General features: G+C 38.7%; 1 protein-coding gene across 3 annotated transcripts in view; it reads right to left on the bottom strand.

Moving 5' to 3' along the window:
- LOC124723157 (homeotic protein female sterile) overlaps positions 1-23991 on the bottom strand; it is a 263408-nt gene extending 239417 nt beyond the window's left edge. For all 3 annotated transcript variants that reach the window (XM_047248347.1, XM_047248348.1, XM_047248349.1), the window contains exons 1-2: positions 23658-23991; positions 9115-9259 (exon numbers count right to left, since the gene is read on the bottom strand). In XM_047248347.1, coding sequence (XP_047104303.1) covers positions 9115-9131 — 17 coding nt within the window. In that variant the 5' untranslated portion in view covers positions 9132-9259; positions 23658-23991. The remainder of the gene's footprint in view (positions 1-9114; positions 9260-23657) is intronic.
- Between the last annotated feature and the right edge of the window lie 819 nt (positions 23992-24810).

Genomic DNA, 24810 nt, shown 5'->3' with positions numbered 1-24810 from the left:
TGAATGGGCGATCTTTGCACTGGCTAGTCTGACAACCGTGGCACTAAAGGTGAGATCCCAGATCTGCGTGGCTGCCTCCTTAGTAGGCCGAGGAGATGCAAGGACAGTGCTATATTTACCTCTAGGAGGCACAGTGGGCTTTCGACTGGCGAATAACTTACGAGCAGCAAATGTAGACACCTTTTCGTTCACTCTGATTTCCTCAGTAAGGCGTTCACCTTTGAAAATGAGGCAATCTCTAGAGGAAGCAGAGTGTACGGGTTGGAAACAAGTCCTTGTCAACCCTTTTCATGACTATGTACAGCCGTTATGCCCTGGTCAGACAGGTAGTTTTGAATTTCCTCATTGGACAATGCGTCGAGTGAGCGTGTATAAACCACCCCGCGTGATGAATTTAAAGTGCGGTGCACTTCCACCCGGACAGGGAAGGTGTGTAGCAGTGGAGTTCGCAGCAAGTTTTGTGTCTGGATGGCACCGACTGTTTCTAACAACAAGGTGCCATTTCGTAATTGGGAACAAGACTTTACAGGGCCTGCAATTGCTTCGACACCTTTCTGAATAATGAAAGGGTTGACTGTGGAGAAGTCTTGACCTTCGTCCGACGGAGAAACAACAAGGAACTGTGGCACTGATGGAAGAATTGTCTGTGGCTGAGACTCATTTAACTTTCGCTTGTAAGCAGAAATTGTAGACGTAGAGGAAACTATTGCGGAAGTATCACCCATGATTACCGGCATCTCCGATGGCGCGCTCCTTCCTTGTGGAGGCCCTCTCTGAGGGCAATCCCGACTTAGGTGATTGTTCACACCTCCCGAGAAATGGACGGAGGGACCAATCGGCACGTTCGTATGGTACCAGCTCAGGAAATCACCCCTCTCTGGGCCTGGCCATTACCAGGGGGTACGTACATGTCCTACTTGTCTACTTTGAGCGGGGAATTACGCGTTACCCCGTCAACGGCTAAGCGTGGGAACACGTGGGTCGGCCTTCAGACATGCACAGGGAGGAAAGAAAGAGAATGGGAGGAACAAAGAAAAGAAGAGAGGTCTCAAACGCTGCAGTGGAGAAGAGGGTAAAGAGAAGAGGCATGGAAAAGAGAAGGACAAAGGGAGGACAGAGATTTTCCAGCATAGAAAGCAAAGAAGAGAGAGTGTCTTACAGTTACAAGTGTCCGTCTCCAGACATAAGCACAAAACATACTCCCATGGGGGAGAAGGGGAAGGGAAGAGGCAGAGGTGGGGGGGGGGGGGAGGATGGGGGTTGGGAGGATGGGGGTTGGGGAAGGATGTGGCAAAGGAAGGTATGCCGCCCAGAAAGGAAAGAGAGCCACACTAGCTCGGGGTCCTGTGCTCGTCACGCATGTATTCACAAAAGGGTTGTGGATCTCCAGGGGTTTCGAAAGGACTGTGGCCCCCCAAGGTCACCTGATAAAACACCACTTGACTTATTGCTCTGGGGTGGCCTAAAAGCGCATGTCTACATGAGCACATCACACAACTTGGAAGATTTACGAGAGAAGAACATCTGTAAAATCGAAGCAGTGACACCAAAGGTTCTAGCAGCAACGTTCGAGAATCTGCAGTGTCATGTTCAACTGTGTTTGCAAGTTGAGGGCAGTCACTTCCAGCACCTTTTGTGATTCACCTTTATTTCCCCATGAACAAGATATGACATGTTTATTTCATTTCCTGATTTTTATGCAAAGCCTTTAGGCGTAATTTAAGCTAATGTACGTATGTATGTATGTATGGCTTCTTTGGAGCTGGACACACTGTACAATGTAACATTAAGAAAAACCTGCTAGTTTTAACAAAAATATGTACAACTGGATTAGTTTTATACAAATCAGGTAAGAGTGTACTACCAACCAAGTACCTCTTCAAACTCTTCTTGGCGCATTCTTACATTAATCACAAAAGGAATAATTAAAATTAAGAGAAAAAGAATTTGTTTTTACCTGAACAGCACAGGTGGCCAATTGTAGTATCAAGTTATCAACCTAGTTATAGGAAAGTTCAGTTTAAAAACTATAACTTTCAGTTTTGTGATTAACTTTGATATCAGAGGGCCACAGGGGCAAAGTACTAAATCTTCCATATTGAATTACACACATTAATGTAGATATTTGTTTTATGGGCACTAGGCTGTGGTCCACGGCATAATTCTCTAAGATTTTGCCTTCCAATGCTGGACACATGAGATACTTAAATAACTCACAGTCTCAAACAATCCCAACAAGCCAAACCGTTTATATGTATCCATGCAATAGTGTTCGTTTGGATGTTCATGATGTCATCAGATCATTGCCTAGGATCACGGAGTCACACTGACTGATGTTATGGAGCTAGTAGTGGGAAAGATTTTTAACTCTTTATTGTTGATTTTGTGTTTTTTAATTTCTATTGCTTCTCTGTACATACTAGTGTAGCAATGATTAGATCTTGCAGAAAATACAGTGTCAGAGAAATGGATTTGGTGGTTCTTTGGACCCAGCGCATAATCTGCTGCTGCTGCTAATGATTTTTTTTCCGCCTTGCCCATGAGGTAACTGTTTCTGTTCCTTAAGGCAGGTGCTAAGGCTTATTTTGTAGTTCCTATGTACACTTGACTGCAAGTGCAAGGGATTTAATATAATCCTGTTGTGGAAAGTGTAAAGCGTAAATCCTTTCCTCTGTTCAAATATTCATGCATCTTTCTTTTTGGCTTGAGCACTGTACCAATACCGTGTTTTCTGAGTGCTCTGTTGATGCAATCTGTGACAGTTTTTACACACAGAAGGGAAACAGCCTTCAGTCGATTCCTTGGCAGCAGCCCGACACCACAAGCTAACCATTTTGTGCATACAGATAAAGCTTGTTTGAGATTGTAACTGTTTTGTGAATCACTCAAGCCTATGACAATGTCTACATTATTGGAAGACAAAACATCCGGCAGACAACTATACCACTGGTCCACGGCATAATGTCCATAAAACAAATATCAGCAATAATGCAAATACCAGCGATGAAAACCTGCATTCTACTGTAGGGTCATAGTGCTGATACTAAGTGTGTTGTGTAAAGTTGTCGCAGCTGTCAGATTTAATTATGCACCAGCCAGTGACACCTTATGTAGCAGTAACACTGACAGTTTATTCTTTGATTTTTCACTGCATACTTCTTGCATTATAATGTGTATAGAGTTACAGTTTCTAGTTTCCCAGTTACAAGACAGTGCTTAAAATTCAGGGACAAGTCTACTTTCAGGTATATCATCTCATAATATATTTATTACTCAAAGTTGTTATGTATTTGAGTATGTTGATTCTGATTAATAGTTTCTACATTTAACTGATCACAAAAGTGATGTTTCCAGCACTACCACTTGGCCTAATAAAACCTGTGGAACTTAAGCTTTTACATTTTTCATGATTCTACACCATAAATTCATAGCCCCTATGAAAAACCCATAAAATCAATCCTAAAAATTCCCCAATTTTAGATTTCTTCCTTGTAAGGTTTACCTCAATTCTAAGTTCTTACTCGACACTTCGCTTGACTTCGTCCCGTTTTCTTCCTGTTGACATTTGATGTGACTGAACAAGTTATAACTGGCACAAAAGGCAAAACGTTCACAACGTGGGTGGTGACAGAGTTAAGGGAATATTTAAGGCCATCATGGAGGGGGTAGATGTGAGAGAGGAAATGCTGACGTAATCCACGACTAGTGTTGCCAATACAACTTGCAACATTTAGCTTCACCACACTATTATACAACTACTGCTAAGTTGCAGTGGTACTGGGAAAACAAGACAGTCAACGCAAAGTATTCCGGACCGAGCCAATACATTACCGAGGGGCCCATACAGCACCTTTTCTTTCGAAACTTTTAACTCAGTCTCATCTTTTTGCATGTATTTCCAATGTACTGTATTCAGCAACAATATCAAGTGTCAAATATTTAAATTCAAACACAGTCTTGAAGCATACACTCAATTATCATTGAGGAAAGGGCGCCCATTTCCAGCTAGTGAACTCTTATTGTCTGGTTACTTGTTAAGTCAACCAAATAGGCAGCGCAGCCACGACATCACACTAACACACACAAAATGAGCTCGCCTACTGGATACGAAGAGAGGGGGAGTGGCTCTTCAACGACTGGAATGCAGGTAGGGGTGAAAGCATTTTGTGAAGTGCTGAAAATATACTTTTCGTGCAGATGATGTGCTATGACAAAGATGTCACACGGAAATAGAAAAAGTTTTGCAATAGCACATTTTAAAGACTTTCATGTTCAAATCCAACATAATACAGTGCTACAACTACATACACTACTCATGTATATACTTTGCACCACACACTGTAAATTGCACAGACTGGCAGCAGTGATAGAGGGCATGAAGCAGAACTGTAGCACCCGAGTTCGTTTGTTTGTTTGCTTTATCAGATTTACATTTTACACAGTGTACAGAAATTCAATGAGCCAACTTCTTAGAAACGTGCAACATCAATTGGGGACGCAAACTCATTTTTCCATGTGTGTGTTTATCTGATCAAGACTAAAATAACAGTAGCTGTGGTGAGCATATGAAGTGCCGCTCATAAGAAAAGCATCAGCCAATAACAGCAATGGTGACTAAATTTGTCACTTAGCAGATGTCCACATTTCTGCTTCTGGTTTAACCACTTAGGTGCTGTGATATTTTTGGTGTAATTCAACATGTTCATCAATTCTTGCTTTTTTCTGGGCGAGGACAAAGGATGATCTCTCAAAACACGCATTTTGAATGTATATTCGGATCAGAGCATGTCAGAAAATAGCTCAATTACCTGATACCCAGAGACCAATTTCAATTTTTGGTGAGTTTTTACTTGATGTGACACATCTAATTTTTTAAAAAAACTGATGAAATCCATTACCACAAATTATTGTATAAACATTGTATTGCACATTTAATTTCCTTCACTTAGATTTTATACAAAGTATTGGAGAATATCTTGATTTTTAATCATACATGCCCCAAGTACATGTCTTTTTGCTCATATTTTAGGGGGTTTTAACATTTTCCTCAATTTTGCATTTTTTAAGTCCGGACCACACGAAAACATAAAATAGGGGTTTCACTGCACATGCTACCAAAGGTCTGATAGCTCTAACTATATGTGCACTTGAGCAATTGGTGATCTCAGTGTGATTTTAACCTGATGAGAACTAAGCTGCAACCACAATTTGAAAATAAACAAATTTTCACTAGATGCAAGACGATCCAGCTGTTGTAAGATCAGCCATGTGCTTACCTCCACTCTGGCAACATAATCCTATACTATGGTTCGTTCAAGTTGCAGCGGGTCTTTACAATGCCAGCATTATGGCTGATTCAGCAAAGTTTGCCCTTTTGCCCTAGTAGTGAGACAGCTAGATTACCACATCCCAAGGAAGTACCGGATGTCATAACTGTGCCACCGCCAGCAAATTCTTATGACAAGCTCAAAAGAGAACTAATTTGAAGAGTCACAGCCTCGCAGGAGGATACTGGAGATTGTATGCTGACCCAGTACCTTCAGCACTTAAGGAGCAAGGTGGATACCGGTACTGCTCCATAATTTGCTGTGCACCATTTGAATCAGCCACCTACCACCACCAATCAAGGCAATAGCAGCATCCCAAATAGTGATTCCATTACCCGCCATTGCAGAGCTTGCACACAGAATTCAAAGATGCCATTACTCCTGCTCAGTTTAGCACAGTAACAGAGCCGTGCAGCAGCAATTGTGTGTGCTGATTGCAACTCTATAGCAGGACAGGCTTATTTATTGTGCACACAATTCAACTAGCTGTTGCCTCAAAGACGATACCATAGAAGACGAAGGAGCTGTTCACTGACTAACGTTATGTCTTCTAATGCAGAGCATTCCATGTGCTGGTACTGCCGCAAGTTCAGTGAGTAGGTGCAAAAATGTACTGTGCTGTGTTCCTTCACATACACCAGCAGCAGTCTGCAACAGGCACAGCAAACTGCCTGTCCACATCACAGCACCAGTTTATCAGCAACAGGTTATCAGGCCAAAAATATCTGGTGGACACTGGTTCTGGTTTAACTATAATGCCACGAACATCAGCACAACACAGCAGACCACCATATCGACAAATGGATTTGGATTTAGGACTGCATCACCCATTTGTCTGCATTTTCACTGCCACCAACATCTCTGAAGCAGTAATAGGTGCTGATCTTCTGGCTTGTTACCATCTCCTGGCAGAGGTGGTAAATGCTCAGATCATTGACAGTGTTAATAGCCTGACTGACAGGATTTTGTCGCAGTGCACAGTGCCAAGCTAACACAAACCAGTGACCGGAGTGCCCTGTTACAGAAATTCCCAGCTTTGACTAGACCTGCAGGCACTCCAAAACAAGTGCTACACATAATACTTCGCACCATATTAAAACTACTGATCGCCCAATGGCTATTGCTAAAGCCGCGTTTGACATCATGCTGAAAGAAGGCATTATCCAATCAAGTGTCACATGGCCATCCCCTTTACAGCTAGAAATGTAGAGTGCAGTGTGCATGTGGAAATAATCATGCACTTAATGCCAAAATGGTGCTAAACTGCTGTGGGACTATAATTACACCTTGCATGATGCAACCATATTCAGTGTACTCAATTTTACTAAAGCCTACACACAGATCCCAGAAGCAGAGGAAGACATACAAAAAACGATGATTATCACTCCATTTGCATTATCAGAGTACATACATGACATTTGGCTTATGGAATGCTACTTAGATGTGGCAATGATATGTGACTCAGTTCTGCAAGGCCTGCCACTTTGCTTTGCTTACCTCAATGAAATTCTTATCTTTTCAGTCACTGAGAAGCAACATCAACATCTTACTGAAGTATTAAAGTCCTTAGAGCAGTTAGTATGGTCTTGAACACAGTTAAATGTATGTTCAAGCAATCCGAGATTACTTTCCTTGGCCATCAGATATGTTCTGCAGGCTCCTTACCATGGTTAGAAGAGCTTAAAGCCATCCTCCAAGTATCGAAGCCGAACACCATCAAAGAATTATGCCAATTCCTAGGAATGTTGAATTTCTATAGTCACCACCTACTAAGTTCAGCAGAACTACAGTAACCGTTAACTGCAGCACTTGCTTGCCATGAGGTTAGAGACAATATTCCAGTTCAGTGGACTGATGTGATGTCCTCTGCTTTTTTGATGCCGTAAAACAGAGTATGGCGAACATTGTACTTCTAACACACCCCAAAGCTTGATACATCCTTACCATTAGTGGTGGACCCAAGTGGGACAGCTATCGGTACAGTGTTGTAACAACTGTGTGATGGCTCCTGGCAACTGCTTGCTTACTTAGTTTCACAAACTATCACTGTCACAGCAAAAGTGGAGTGCCTACGACCACAAACTTCTTGTGTGTATGAAGCAGTCTAGTATTTTTTGCTGCAGACAGAAGCAAGGGAATTTAATCTCTACATGGATCATAAGCAACTAACTTATGCCTTTAAGTGGAACAGTAACAATTGCTCACCTTATCAGAATAATCAACTAGAATTTATAGCTCAATTTAGCACTGACATTAAGAACATTCTTTACAATGTAGTTGCTGACTGTCACTCATGCGTCAAGTCCCACCAATTCCACAGAACTCCTCCAGGTATAACAAGATGACCAGGGGCTCCAGAGTTTCTTAAACAATGCTACATCTGCGTTACGGATGAATCTCGACATTCCTGAAGATGTCCAGCGATGTTGCAATGCCCCTCATAGAAAATATTATCCTTTCCTTCCAGTTGAATTTTGTAGAGAAGCCTTCAACAGCCTACACAATTTATGTCACCCTGGGATCTGTCCCATATTTTGCCTGGTGTGTAAGCATTTTGTCTGGCCTGAGATGGAAGAAACAGACTCCCTGGAGTGGACATTTACAAGTTTATAATGTCATCTTAGAAGAGCATCTCACGTGCAATCATTTTAATAGCTGGCTGGAACTAGTGTCAGTAGACAATCTTTCTGCAGAAATGTTAGCCCTCACTTTTGTGTCAGCCACTGCACATTACTACTGACTGCAACAAACAATTTCGAGTCAGACTTACTTTCCAAGCCTAAATTCTAGCCGCCACTGACACTATGATTAAATTACATATGTATTATAAGGACAAGTTTGTGCCAATAATCAGGAAAGAAACAATATTTCTGGTAAGCCCAATGTGCTGCACAAAAATACTTTAATAGGTTATTTAATTTTAGCATTGATCCCTTTCATTGTGTACTGTCTAACGAGGGAGCAATTTGTTCCCAGTTACAAAAATCACACAGAAATTTTACGTGTAATCCCTGAAAAAATCTTTGTCACATTTAAGTGAGCTATTTTCCATCTTCCATTTCACAAATCCTGACAATGACTATTGTATGCAATAGTGTGTATTTTGTTACTTTTATTGGGCCTGTTTGAAAACCCTTGCTTTATAGATAAAAACTATGCAACTTGTCCGTGTCCAACTCATACTAGTACCTGGAGAAACACTAATAGCATGCTCAAATGGCAAAAGAATCACTATCTTCTCCTTTTTGAAACAAAATATAAGGTACATATGCTACTCAGAAACTCACTAATGTGGATGGGAAGGAAATACTTTATCACAAAGAAATGCCTTTTCTCGTTCCATCCACAGAGGAGATTAGAAATAATGACCATTAATATGGCCCTGCATAAGCTACTGATCAAGATTTATACTTTACACTCACTTCACTGATCTTCCATCATATCTTCATATTAGGTATTTGCATGACCTCGACTGACCTTTCTGGTATAACTATTTTGGAGTTCATATGATACTGTTACAGACCTGCTTACAGGAAGTTGAACAGTTATTAGTATTTTCTATTTGTACTATACAGAAGAAGAAAATATTATCAAGAGGTGGTTTGAAAATTCAAAACTTCCATCAAGTTCTAACATGATGCCAAGTCTCTCGAGAAAAAACATATCTTCGTGAGAGTGGAACATCAGGGAATGTCAACAGCCTAAAATCTTTCAACATGTGGTAATATTACAATTTTGGTTGCAAAACTACAGTATGCATCACTGGTATAGCTTTTTTTTCACTTACCTTCCTGAAATATACATGTGTGAACAATAGCCTCTTCATTTACGTCACAAAGCTGCAGGTACATGCCCTTTCTTAATGGTGTGGTGTGCAAGACAACACCAACAAATTTTCATCTGTATCACTGTGCATTCTCAATAGCTAACATCTGGAAAAAAAACAGCATAATTTACAGAGATGTTTCAGGAAATTATTCGAACACAATCTGACTATTCTCATTCTTAACACTTGATGATATTTTGAGTTACACTTAAATACAACACGAAGTCATAATAAAACAATTACGTCCTCCATAAAAACAACACACTGAAGCATCATATGACCAAACATCCAAAATTTCTAAGTACAAGAAGACAACCATTAAAAACACTACACAGCCAATACAACAAATGAAAGATACAAAAATCCCAGACACAGCAACACTCCTCTCATTTGATATAGAAAGCACGTATTCCATACAATTCAAACAACCTCCCTCCCCATCCCCCCCCAAAAAAAAGAACTCACACACACACACACACACACACAGGAATAGAAGTTAGTCTTTAACATATACTTAGTTAGGTTGACAACAAGTAGGTATACACACCAAAGAGGAGGAAACACGTAATGGAGTTGCAATATTTACGTTGTTAAAAGCAGTGTCCAACGAAATAGTTATATAGAGTGGCAAAAGAACAATAGTACACCACAAAAACGGAGAAACATGGTGAACAGTGTGAAGAAAGTCGAAGTGGTGGTGCGACCTCCAGACTAGATGAGAGGAAAAACAGATCAGCAAATTCTAAGTAATTGCCCCTCCCCACAATTAGTGTACCAGTTGAGTTTTTTTTAAAAAAAGTGCAAAAATACAATATAACTGCTGAGAAATCAACAACATTAACTGAAAGTAAGGTTACCAGTCTTAATATCTTGACACTGTTCACATAAAATTATTCAAAGGGCAAAAGAGAAAGTGAAACATTGTAAAAATCAGTTAGCATTGTTACTCACCAAAGTAAACCATTCTGCATAAATCTTTTAGTTTTAGTTTAATTATGAAGGATAACGTGTGTGTGTGTGTGTGTGTGTGTGTGTGTGTGTGTGTGTGTGTGTGTGTGGGCGAGCGCGCGTGCATACTTGCACAATTTTTTATTGTTTTTAGCACCACATATTAAGGCTTCAGTTTTCATCATTGGCACACTAGTGCAGAAGGTGACACAAAACCCATTAAACTACTTATATCACATATTTATTTACATATACTTGCATATTTATGCCGACTTTCGGTGTTTCTCTTGTGTTCAGAGTGAAATCAAATGTAGGACAAAGCTACTTCTTAGACCCAGGTCCTAAAACATCACTTAAAACTTGTTTTATGTTGAGTGTATTAAAACCCACAGATGTGTATTTTTCAACATTCATTGATCTGAAAAATATATTTTGTGTTATAGCATCAGTTTTAACCTATATTTGTGCTTTATACAAATTTGGTAGTAGTATCATTGTTCACCTAAAATTGCAGCATGTACCTACGTATACAAAAACACATTTTTGAGGAGTTCTGAAGTTACAAATAAGTGTTCGGCATAACATTCCATAGTAAATTGTTATTTGAGTTACACTTACTGTAGCATCTATAACAACTACCATACGATGCTGCACAGTTTCCCTGTTCTATGTGAGTGTATGCTTTCTGCATGTATTGTAAGCTTTCACCATTTTCAAATTTCTTAGTGACCATAACTATGAAAAATGGTATAAGCAGCTCCAGGAAGCGACTAATATTATCCCAGGTTTTTCTCTTCTAACAAAAGAATCACTTTGTTGGGTAATCACTTCATTTCTTAAAGGAAGGTAGCGTAAAATGTCCAAAAACTATTTATTTAATGTTCCATAAAATATTTCACCAGCCACAATGCAATCCCACTGAGACACGTACAAGAGATACCGAAGATACCTAAAGTACTACCTTGTCATGCAGATAGTCCCCTCTACAGGAAGTACAGGATCTGTAACCACTCGTCCACAAGACTGAGTGGCATGTCAATGGTGGGTACAGTGGCCGTGCAGAGGGCAGACAGAAATCTAACACCCCCACCCATTCCCCTAATCAACAAGTCTGAGGTGATTTCTTCCACTGAAACTGATCGACTGACACACACTTCACTTTTAAAACCTTGCTGTCTCACATGTCAAGGGGATGTTAACACATTAGGGCAGAGGACTAGTAATCATCAGCAGTTTAAACTTATTGGAAATAATGGTACCCTTTATGGAAATGGCAGCATGGGATGGGAAGATGATCATCTGCATACACTTACTATTAATGAGAATGTCTGGAGGACTCATTCAACCTGAACAGCCTGTTCCAGCAGCCACTGAGGCAACAAGGAGCACCAGTTGAAACAAAAGATGGCCGTCACACAAGTTCTGAGGTTATAGTTTGATCATTCTAATGAGATATGGTTGACAGGAGCAGTCTTGCAGAATTTCAACTAGGTTCACAATCTGCATCACTGCCCTCAGAACTGATTGTGGGCCCATCTGGTTCTGAGTTGAAAGCAAGGCTACAATCAGATACTCGAAGGTTCTGTACCATACTCACCTCTCACTGTAACCAGAAACCTTATAGAAAACCCTGGTTCGTGGGTTTTCAAGTTCCCCGTCATACTGTAATCATAAGGGGAGACTCATCACCCAACAATAATTATGATAATTACAGTTTTGTTAGTGGCGGTCATGGCGAGACATGCTGCAAAACTTTACCGAGCGCATTCTCTGTGAAAATTGCCTAGAATAGTTCATACAGGACCCTACTCGTGATGAGAATAAATTTGATCTATTAGCAACAGACGTGACCTCTTTGAGGTCATTCGTGCCACAACTGGTATCAATGACAATCAGTTATTTGCAGTGACGTGATTACCCAATGACAAAACAAGAAGGAAGATTTATACATTCAGCAAACTAGATAAAGAAGCAGAAGTGTCATATCTCAATGAGGAACTTGAGAAGTTTAGCTCTGACCAGGAGTACACAGAAGAGCTTTGCTTTAAGTTTAACGACTTAAAAGAACAGTTGATCATGCACTGGATAATTGTGCACCAAGTAGAACAGTATATGAGGGGAGGAACCTTCATGGAAAATAGACACCATAAAGCAATGTCTAAAGAAACAGGCTTATGCACAATACATGCAAAACAAAATAAGAGCTGTATGTCTGGATCAGAGTAACAATGTGATTGGCATCTACACGTTTACAGTGTTGCTGTCGTAGCAACAACCAATCTGAGAACACACACTGTTGCACCTCCTGCCCCATTCACCACAGCCAGAAAGGACTGCAACACTATTCTGTTGCTGATGATGTTTGTGGCCAGTAAATTAACTGTTATCGTTTGTTCTCATTGTGTGCTTCATTTCTTTGTGTGGCATGTATTTTACACAACATAATGACCGAGGCGTGCAATGAAAGTGAGCAAATAAATGTGGCTGCTAAACAGAAAGTTTAATGATTTTCTCACATTTTGTAGGGTCAGGTGTGCAGGCATGGGCATTTGTTTCGAGGAGAGAGGCAATTGTGACCCTGCTGCTCCTAATGAAGGTGGTAAAAAAAAAACTCCAGACACTCATAACATTCACAGTGTGGTCCCAAGTAAGGATACCGCCCCACATGCAGCATTATGTCAGTAACAGAATTTCAAGTTTCTGTTTGATACTGATAGCGGTCACGCAGGATCGGGTGTAATTAGTGGCGCACACCCGCTAAGCCACACCTCCAGTGACTCCATACAAGTGCCCTCTGCTGCTGCGACACACGGCGGCCGGAGGCAGCCACTTGGCCCACTTGCACTCGCAGTCACTTCGACACATGATGCTACACATATCGTGTCTAGTCGCAGTTCCAGCACCATCATTCATGCTTTAGTAGACTCTCTCTTGTTGACTGTCATAGTTGGACTCTGTTTTGTGCTGCATTATTTGTAATGAATTGTCATACACTGATAAATAAAAGTTAAGTAAATCTTCTGTTTGTCGGATAATCTTGTTCGCTAATCATTTCTGCTCCTGCCCAGCTTTCCTATGACAACAGTTGCCACACCACTCTGTAGCCCAACTCTCCTTACCATTGTGTGTGAAGTCTTACACAACATACAGTGTCATGAATGTTCACAAAGAATACCGCATAGAACATAAAGAGGCTTGTTACCTAGGCTACAAACATCCAGTTAGAAAGAGAGAAAGATGAAAATGAGTTGGGCACAATGTATGTGGGTATTATGAGAGAAAGAAACATCAAACCATAGAAGTATTACTTCTTGCAAGATAGAACTATTCAGTGGCAGCAAAACTAATTTATTAACAATCGTCAGAGCCCTGCGATTCAGATCTAAAAAAATTAAGGGATGCAAAATAATGTGAACGCGTGATATTCTTGTGTGGTGTTATCGAATTCTAAGAGGCCTTGTGTGGCTATATTTGACTTTGATAAATGCCAGTCATTTTGTCAGCAAAAACTGAACAGAAAATTATGACGTACTATTGTTCCCTGGGAAAGGACAGAAGAGGTTTTTTCTTGCAAGCTGTTTCCGTACTAAATTGTCACTTAGTTTACAAATCGAGGGAATCACGAGCCTACCACAAGATGAATCCAGACAATTTTCTTTCGTGGCTCAACTGGTAGCTACTGAAAAAGTTTGGGATGATCTGTGTAAGGCAGAGCTTGTGGTACTAGTGAAACAAAAGAAACCACGTATTTCACTTTTAAATGTTGAAAGACACCCCAAAAGATAATTTGGCACATTAGGTTTGGAGGGGAATACCTTCGAAATAATGATATACAAAAATATGTTTCTCATATAAAGGTCTGTGTAATCAAATTTTGCAATAATTTGAAATTTTGCAATAATTTGAAATTTTGCAATAATTTGAAATTTTGCAATAATTTGAAATTTTGCAATAATTTGAAATTTTGCAATAATTTGAAATTTTGCAATAATTTGAAATTTTGCAATAATTTGAAATATTGCAATAATTTGAAATATTGCAATAATTTGAAATATTGCAATAATTTGAAATATTGCAATAATTTGAAATATTGCAATAATTTGAAATATTGCAATAATTTGAAATATTGCAATAATTTGAAATATTGCAAAATACTCCACCACCATCAATTAATTTTGAAAAATACAAAATTTTTACAAAATAAATTAAAAAAGCTTTCAAGCTATATACATCCATATGTAATAAAGCTGGTTTCTGAAATTCCATTTTTGGAAACAAGCTATGCACAATGTGCTGGGTATTTTCAACATACCTCATTAAACTATCTAAACATTCATTATTAGCCTAATTACATATTTTGATTACAATCGTTTTAAGTTTCAAATTGTTATTTTTCATTCATTTGTGTTTTTTTAGTTTAGTGTTTCCCATACATGTATTTTATTAATTGAAAATAATAAGTAACTCATTATTATGACCCAAAATCATAACAACGACACACTGTAATTAAATGCTTAAAACAATGTTTTCCTATGCCACATACAAAAAACGAACAAAGTTTCTTCAAATAAAATACACAACAGAGAACACAATATAAAACAAAATTCAGCAGGATTTCAAATTGTCACAAGTGACCCTATAAGTATCAGGCATATTTCGATACATTGGTAAGTCTTGGTTAAGAGAACTGATTATGTACCAGGACTGCAGCTTTATTATGTTGTTTCTCAAGTGGAGATTGAAATCCATATTCTTTAACCATAACTACATCTTAAATTCTCAGAAAGTTCTTCCAACATTGAAAACTGTATACATCTCACGACTGTACCTGTGCCATTGAGCCCTTTGGGATCACCAGATGAACTTCCTTATCCTGGGGTTTGACGGTCAAAACTGCTTTTCCACACTGAATCACCCTTCACATGGTTTCAAAAGAAACTAATCAAGAGTTTGGACTGATAATTCCAGATCTTTTTGAAGTCCCAACTATCATCATAACAGCATCTGTCTGATCGGATCAAAAGATATTTGAGAAAACATTTTAGTGTGAAAGGACTGTTCAGAGCATTATACCCGAGGACAAAAAATTTGCTCATTTCGTGACCCCCAAAAGGGCTTGTGGCACAAGTACAATTGTGAGCCCATATACAGCTTTCGATGTTGGAAGAACTTTGTGAGAAGATTTTCAGATCTACTTCTGTTGAGTTGTTATGTCAATCTCCACTTGAGAAACAATATAATCAAGCTGCAATCACTAGTATATAATTGATTCTATTCGCCAAGGCTTACTAATACACTGAAATATGCTCAATATGAATCAGATTATTTAGAGGGTCACTCGCGACAATTTGAAATCCAGTTGATTTCTGTTTTCCATTATGTTCTCTGTCATGTATATTTTGTAAGGAAACTTAACTCATTTTACATGTATGCTGTAAGAAAACATGTTTTAAGCATTTATTTTGTCATTATTATAATGATTTTGGATCATCATAATGAGTAACATATTATTTTCAATTAATAAAATACTTGTATGTGAGACGGTATACTAAAAAAAAAACAAGAATGAATGTAAAATGACAATTTGAAACATAAAACAACTAGACTAGATAGTTTAATTATGTTGAAATACTTTGACAGCACAGTGTGTACCGCTTATTTTTCAAGAACAGTATATCAGAAACCAGGTCTATTGCAAATGCCTGCAAGTTTAAAGTTTCATTAACTTATTTTGTAACGAACGTTTTCATTTTTCGAACTTAATGGTGGTGTGGAGTATTTTGCAAAAATTCAAATTATTACAAAAGTTGATTATACAAATATCAAGAACATTAATTAGGCCTATGTATCAACTTTTATGTGAAAAACATACATATCATTTCAAACAATTTCCTCCATACTTAATATGCCAAATTATCTTTGGGGGTGTTTTACCCCTTAAAAGGGGACTTGAGAAAAAGTATTGCATCCTTTGGTCCTCTCTACACACACCAAGCCACTTTAAGTGGCACAAAATACTGTCACAGGGTTCTTCAAGCTTTCACCATACTACGGCTACTTAATATTGTCAGACGGATTTGGGTGCAAATCAAGCATTACATGCTAACATAAAAGCTTCAAAGAGGCAGGAATTTAAAAATTGTTACAGGAAGCAGTAGCACAAAATACACCAGAGAAGTGAAGCGGTGATATACACCACACAGGAAGAGTTGTTAAAGCAGCCTGGAAAAACTAAGTGAGCTTAGGAAACAATATTGAGGATATACTCACATCCATAGACAATTCTACAAGCTATTCACAGACCGTAGTTCAGACGACAGAGTCGAGAAAGGAGGGTAGTGACTCGGCTAAGTTGCATTTACCCTTTGCCATTATTCAAGCTCGTTCAGCGTTTGCAGACGTGGTTGTGTTTTGTATTTGTGAGTGACTTCTGCTACAGTTCTATAAGAAATCTCATCTTGCAATTAACAAATACCTCTGCACAAGAATCATATACTACATGCACATTACAGTGATTAGTATATTATATTAATGTAGTTTGTTGATTAATGAAGGAGTCTTATCTGTTTGAGCCGACCTTTAATACTGAATACACCTTTAAACATGAATTACAGTGCACACACTGTTGCTTTTATGAAGTCTACAAATAGGAAAACTATGTTATCAACAGGAACGTGTTCCATAAATGACGAGTTTACTACCATCCTGTGAAGTGAACCCAATACTGCACATTATCAACAGAGAGCGTGCGGAAGTAGTCAGTACAGAACCACACAGCTGTTGATCTCACAACCATATGCGCACATGCATGTAATTGTGACCCAACAACAATGCTCCATTCAACACTCAACAGTGTCTTGCTGGCATTCACTTTGTTATTCTGACTCAGGTACACACAGATGCTGATTGAAACATTTGGCATTCAAGATGGCAACACGTGAAGACTTAAACAATTACTGCAGTAGAATCTTATGAAAGATCTCTCACAAAATCTAAAGAAATACTGGCCATATGTGAAGTCACTGGCCATATGTGAAGTCAATGGCCAGCACCCTATGAATGATTAGCTGAAAATCATGCTAGCAAAGCAAAAATCATAAATGCTGAACTCTGCTTTCAAATGTTATTTTATATATAAAAAAAGTCCAGGAGTATTGCCCCAGTTTAGTTCTCACACCACTGAAAAGATGAATGGTACAGAACCTAGAAACAAGTAAAATCGTGAAAACTGAACCAGGCTCCAATGCTTGACAGAACCCCTACTGCCTGACAAAATACCAATCAGATTGTATGCAGACCTCGCGGCTGAGTAAGCCTCGCCCCCTTTTGATACCACAGATCCCTTCAACAAAACCTATATCTAGTAATTGGAAGAAAGCACAGGTTACACCAGTCTGCAGAAAAGTTAGCAGAAGGAATCCACTAAATTATTGTCCAATACCCACAACATCTGTGTGTTGTAGAATCCTACAACCTATCTGACCAGCACAGATTCCAAAAACATCAGACAAGTGAAAAACAACTTTCACTTCTCATATAAAATTCTGAAACTCACTGATTGAGACAGTCAGATGCAGTATTTCTCAATTTCCAAAAACTATTTGACTTAATGAAAGTAGAGCGGATTCAGCATGTTATCATGGATGGAGAGTCATCAAGAGATGTAAAAGTAACTTCAGGTGTGTCCCAGGGAAACGTGTTGGAATCCTTACTGTTCACACTGTTATATTTCACAAACTACTGCCTGAAAAGAAAAGCTGCACAAATATTCAGACCTTGATTAGATGTTACAGAGGTACAAAGACTGGCAACTTAGTTAAATGTTCAGAAATTTAGAATCGGTTGTAGGAATATGAAATAGAATAATCACACAGATTCTGTCATAAAAAAAGCTGGTAGCAAACTTAGTTTCATTTTTAGGATGCTGGGAAAATTCAACCACTCTACAAAGTACGTTGCTTACAGCACACTTGTGCAAGCCCTCCTAAAATAGTGCACAAATGTGTGGGATTTGTACCAAATAGGACTAACGGGGGATACTGAACATATACAAAGAGCAGCAGCATGTGTAATGACAGGTTGTTCGATCAACAGGGAAGTGTCAGAGTTGATACACCTGAACTGGCTGGCACATCTGAAAATTGATGCAAACGATACTGCAAAAGCCTACTTACCAAGTTGCAACTATCAGCTTTACGTGTGGAATCTAAGAATATACTACACAACCTTTATGTACTGTTCGCATCATGATCGTTAAGATAAGATTGGACTAATTACGTCATGTACAGAGGTGTTTAAGCAATTATTTTTCCAATGCTCCATACGCAATTGCAATGGGAAGAAATCCTAATGCAGTACCACAGTGAGTATCCTCCACTCTGTACTTCAAAGTGGTTCGTGGAGTACCACTCTTCCTTCAGATCATGCACAGTTTACCATTTTATTTCCATTTGCATCACACAATCACAATACATGATAAACTCTACATTCTCTAAAGATGACTATTTCACTTCCCTTATAGGTTAGTTATGTTTCCAGTGCATAATCTGATACTTTGCATACTTTCAGCTGCAGAACATAAACCACTCCAAAACTGACTCGTTTTACACTGATAAGAACAGTGGGCACTTACATGCAGCATAAACAAATCGGGGGGGGGGGGGGGGGGGGGGGGGAGGGGGGAGGGGGGAAGAGGGGGGGGAGGGAGAGAGGGAGAGGGAGAGAGGGAGAGGGAGAGAGGGAGAGGGAGAGAGGGAGAGGGAGAGAGGGAGAGGGAGAGAGAGAGAGAGAGAGAGAGAGAGAGAGAGAGAGAGAGATATGCAGCCATTAGAACAGCACATATCACTACATAACATAATAAAGTACACATTCTGAACTGTTGACAGCAACTAAGAAAGGTAGCTGCTGCCACACAGTTAAATGCAGTGAATGTGTCAAATCAGAAATGAGGCAAGCAAACTACCAGAACTTCATAAGAATGTTGCCAACTGAAGAAATCTCATATGATTCCTTGGTAGGCAGCAACTACTCTCATTACTTATGCATGGAGTACCAAAAGTGCTCTGGGCACAAAGCAAGAGTTCTCACAAAAGTGTTTTCTCTGCAGTACGTTTTCTTTTTTATTTCATTTGTACCTCAAGAGATAATACAATGTGCCATTCATACATCCTTCTTAAGACATAAAATCTCCATACTTTTTTATTGTTGACCAATATTAAATAGCTGCTGCTGTTAACATTATTATTAATGAAGCAAGAAGCACATTTTAACTACACATACATTCAACCAGCAAAATCATTTCAAACTATGTAGCTTGTATGCTTCTTTATATGGCAAACTATATCACATCATTACTACAAAGAAAAACAAGTTTCAGTCGGTTAAGTTCTAAATGCACAAACTGCCAGCAGAAACTTAACACTAGCTCCATGCAAAACAAATTAGCCACTTTATATTATAAGTCGACAAAGTCAGACATATTTTTCTATTATTACGTAATTTCAAAGCTCATATCACTGAACACACTGTTTTAAAATTACACAACATTTAAACAAAGAAAAATCACAACTGATCAGTTCATAGTCTAAATGACCAACTTGTTTCCACTATGTTCACTTGAGGTTACACTCAACCCCGACAACCTCACATTACACGTATACCTATATTCCACAAGCCACCTTACGGTATGATCAGAGGGTACTTATGTACCACTGTCACTTCTGTTACCTGTACCAGTCGCAAAGTATTTGTAAGATGAACAATTGTTGATATTCTCATGTAGACCTAAATCTCTTTTCTCAAGATACAGATAGGAGGCAGCACTACATTGGTCAACTTTTCAGTATGTTTCACAACCAGAATTTTAACAGTAACGCACACCATATGCTGAACACTGCTTTTGCAGTGTCTGCAGTTGGAATTAGATGGGCATCTACAAGACATTGGTGATTACTAAAGGAGTCAGTAACAAGAAACATTGCTCTCTTTGGATCTTCTCTATTTCTTCTATTAACCCTATTTAATACAGATCTGAGACTGAACAGCAACATTCAAATCTTGGAGGAACTAGGATTTTGTAAGCTACCTCCCTTGGTGACTGGCAACCCTTCCTGAGTATTCTTCCACAAACCTGCCTGGCTTCGCTTATGATAAGTTTTATGTGGTCTTTTCTCTTAAAATCACTCCCTGTGCATACTCTCATTATAAGTAGTGGGTATGACTGCTTCCAGTGATTGTCCTGCCTGTTTATGTGCAATATGTTAGGTTTGTTTACATTGACAGTTAACTGCCAACCTCCGCACCAAGTATTAAGCCTCAGAATTTCTCCCTGCATTCTGCAACAATTTTCACGTGTTGCAAATACCTTGTGAACATCAGCACTCTTCACAAACTAACTCATGGACCTCCTGAAATTATCCACTAGGTCATTTATACATACTGTGAAAAGTAATGGTGCTATTAACACTCCCTTGTGGAACACCCAAAGATCTTGATTTCACTCCCTGAGAATCACGTCTGCTACAAACTCATCAATCCAAACACACCACCGGGCTGACATCCTGTATGTTCATAATTTGTTCATCAGGCAGCATTGGGGAACTATATTTAGTGCCTTCTAAAAGTCAGGAACATGGCATCAACCTGGACACTAATATCAACTGCTTGCTGGGTCTCAAATGAACAGAGGTTTCACACAATCTTTATTTTCATAACAAATGTTGATTCCTACAGGGAGATTTGGTCTCAAAAAATGTCATCCGTGAGCCTAAAACCTGTTCCAACATCAGAGATACAGGCCTGTAGTTCCATTCAATGGCCCTTCTTGAAAAGGAGAATGCTTCTTTCTAGACACTCCGTAAACTATATTTCTCTAGTCCCTGTAAGAGGAAGCTCTTTAGCATACTATACATAGACTTACACTGGTATATGATCTGGTCCAGTGGTCTGTCATCTGTTGAGGAATTTGGGTTTTTCTTCTTCTATTTCATGATCACTTGTTTTGATATGTCATTTTGACATTGATGGACTGACTTAAAGGAGGAAGCAGTACAATATTCTTCCATGAAATAGTATTGGGGAAAAAAATCACTTTGTAAAAAAGCTTATGTCTTCACTGGCTGCACTCAATAGTAGGAACTATTGGTTGCATATTGTGTTTTGGGGACACTTAGTAGATACAATGTTTCTCAAGTCTTGTTTATTCAACAGCTTTCCATATAATGTACCAGATCTTTCATTCCCACAATGAACTAGTAACAAAAGCTTTTAGTAAAATACGCAAGGTTAAGGATACTTAAAAACACATATTCAAGTACAGCGGAAAGATGAATGACTTTCATGGTGGAAGTACAAATTTGTCTCTACAAATTTATAGAGCTTAACTGTATTTCAACCCCACAGAATGTTCAGCTTGACTCCCAGTGCCTTTTTACTATATACACTGTTTACAAGACCTACATTAGTCAACAGATATGGTGAAAATGGATGCCTACATTGCAGTAGCTTGATTTCATCCCCATACACAGCAATGATCTGCTACTAAATGTTTACAAATTATCACTTCCACCATAATCTTTATTTTTACTGAACGCTTAGAATTAGCAATTACTTTTTCCTCACATTCTTGATAGTAAGTGCATCACTGCATTTATAAACACATAGTGTGCGCCACTTCTGTACAGAAAGGTTAAAAAAAGAAACTAGTTTGTGTGTATCAATAGCTTAACTTTGTCTATTCTGTGAATTAAATAAGTTTATGGTTCAATGACTAGCTGGCAACACGGCCATTGGTGAATGTAGGAAGTACTTCTCCCTTCTTATACCACTGCATTTATTCCAACCACACTTTTCCATTAAGCTATGTTATTTCTACATATGTGATGTGTAAAGCACTTTACTTACCATCACTCAAAACAAATTTAAATTTGTTTTAAAATAATTATCTTCCCTGTTATCTAGCTACATTAAGAAGCTGCCAGTTAAAATAATAACAATAAATGCACTGTTGTAACTGATGTTGAAATATGTAAACCATCATAATATTTTCAATTTATCACATCACTGAAATGAAAATCAACAGTCATTATTACAAGATTGGGCTCTATTAAAGTTTACTCTATTATTACCCAATAAAAGTGAATATTTAAAGGAAAAAAATGTGGCAAAATAGAGTAGAAGTGTGAATGGAACTTCAGATTCAGCTCTAGCCCCAACCCCTCAAAGCAAAAGGAAATTAATGCTGATATTTATCGATACAATGAAATATGTACAATAAACAGCCACTCTGCTGTGAATTTAACACAATTTTCATAAGTAATAAATCTGGATTGCTTTAGTTCTTGGAGACTGAGTTATATGGAACCCCAACACATCACAAAGTAAAAACACAGTGCTACAACGCTAAAATGTTTAATATTGTAGCACCATTTACCAAATTAGTATATATAAATTTCTGAGCATTCTATTTATACATACAACTGGTGGCTTTATATTTCAGCATTTTTCAACAAACTTTACTTTCCTGCTGACCAAGCATTGCCCACCAGTGTAAAAATGTTGACAAAAGTGTAATTATCACAGTCACAACCTCCAAGACACTTATGAACAGCTGTACCATTCAAAAGAATGACTACCTCTACAAAATCCCTTCTCAAATCAGACTGAATATTACTCTGAGGCGGCAGTGTTTCTTATAAAAAAAATAACTAGCAAATTCCAGTCTTCAAGATATAAATTCTTATCAATTTTCTGAAGGGCATGGAATTGCATGTTTAATAAGCACTTCCCCAATGTTCCTGAACGAGTGGAAGATTACGCCCACTGTAAATACATGCGCCAATTGTTTAATAACACTGGCCATAGACAACGTTCAGTTACAATAAGTAGATGTACCAATAAACACAACAGACAAGTCTTTCACGTGTCAAACTTCATTACCACTGGAACAACCCAACAGTTCTTCTCACAGGTCGATTCGGAATGTGCATACTAGTCTAGTAACTCAAACTACAAAACTTACTAGTCTTTAACTACTAATATTTATCGACTGGGAGAACTTGTTAACGCCGCTCCCATATTTATTTACGATACAAATACACTGTAGGAACTCACTGTACTATGCATGCATCGCCAATAGACACTGTAAAGCTGCATAAAATAAAAAGAGTAGCACAGTTTCCATAATCACTTTATTTTAAGTAACACTGCGTTCAAGAGTACTACAACTCTCATGAGTAAGTACAATAACACCTTTAACATCACATTATGACTGAATGTAAGCACAAACAGGAACTTAAGATATACCTAGTTCTTAGACGAGACAACACAAGCTCGACATATCAAACAGACGCATGTTTGGCCTTCTAGGTATTCCCTACTACGTCGCCTCTGTGTAACCAAATAGTGCAGTAGCGTATTAACAAACTGCTTCAACATGGCGGGTTCCTCATTCAGGGAAGAAAGGCACAAGACGAAAGTTGGATATTTTACTGTGTCGCTTACATGCACGATAGACTACGTGGCTCAGATTGCACCGGAAAAAACTCACTATTACCTACCTGACAAGTGTCGTTGCATACAACACGTGAATTTTAAAATAAAAATAAAAAATCACTATGTTTAACATTCCTCTGACGCTATCCTTGGCGTTATTATGGCCGTCTTCCCTGCAACTGGGGAGCCCGTTCGCTGTAAAATATGCATAGGGTCCTTACTGCACAGTCAGAAATGCTAGAAAGGATGCAATACCCGGCACTGAAGGTGGAAGCTCGTTGCAGTTCGAACAATTTCGAAACAACATTTGATAAACACATGATGCCCACTGATTTCTCACACCCCACAAACACATAACATTGCACCAATCCTGTAGGCAGTGTAGTGCTTGGACAACCGGTTGTTTGGATGGCGAAATGTCTTTGAAATTCCTACGTTCCGATTGGTCCGCCGTGCACACGTGACATTCATGCTTTCGATCACACGTAATTCGAAATAAAAATTGTGGTGGAACCTCATCCAAATTGCGAAAATCGTCCTTAATCGTTTATCAAACTTAAATAATGGCCACACGTTATATTTATGGAGTATAACACCACCCCATATCATTTGTCTTATGCTAAACTTTTGTATTTTCTCGGCGCCTTCCTAATAACTTACATATGAATTTCCTATGATTTTGGTACCAGACAACACCGCGATAATAATGTGTATTACTGAGTGAAATTTCCTCAATGCTAGTTTATCACATCGAGGTACATCGCAACGTCGCCAAGTGGGTATTACTGCGAGGAATGCTTAGTGCGCTCAGGACATAATGTACAGCTTCAGGAACAAAAAAACATCACAACTATCCTCACTTATCTACTAATTAATATAGGTACTGCCAACAAGCTGCATTTTGCGTCGAAATTGAGACTTCGTGAAGTTTAACGATATGACCGTTCTTGTAAGTTCTTTTTCATCGGTCACGCTTACTGGAGGGACACAACAATTTATGTCGCTTTACTCGTATGAATACTGTACCTAAATTTTGGCGTGTACTAAACACATTACCGCATGATTTATATAGACTCACAACTATCTGTGACTTTGCCCAGTCTGCAAATTGACGTAGAGTGCGCGGCAGGGAGCGCTATCTATTGTACCGTAACCTGCAGTCAAGTACGTATCCATCCATGTAAACCGTATTATGGGAAGTATTATAATGTGCCTCTG

The sequence above is a fragment of the Schistocerca piceifrons genome, chromosome X (genome assembly GCF_021461385.2).
Source record: "Schistocerca piceifrons isolate TAMUIC-IGC-003096 chromosome X, iqSchPice1.1, whole genome shotgun sequence".
Taxonomy (NCBI): domain Eukaryota; kingdom Metazoa; phylum Arthropoda; class Insecta; order Orthoptera; family Acrididae; genus Schistocerca; species Schistocerca piceifrons.
Note: the sequence above shows the minus strand (reverse complement) of the source record. Positions and strands in the feature narration are given on the sequence as shown.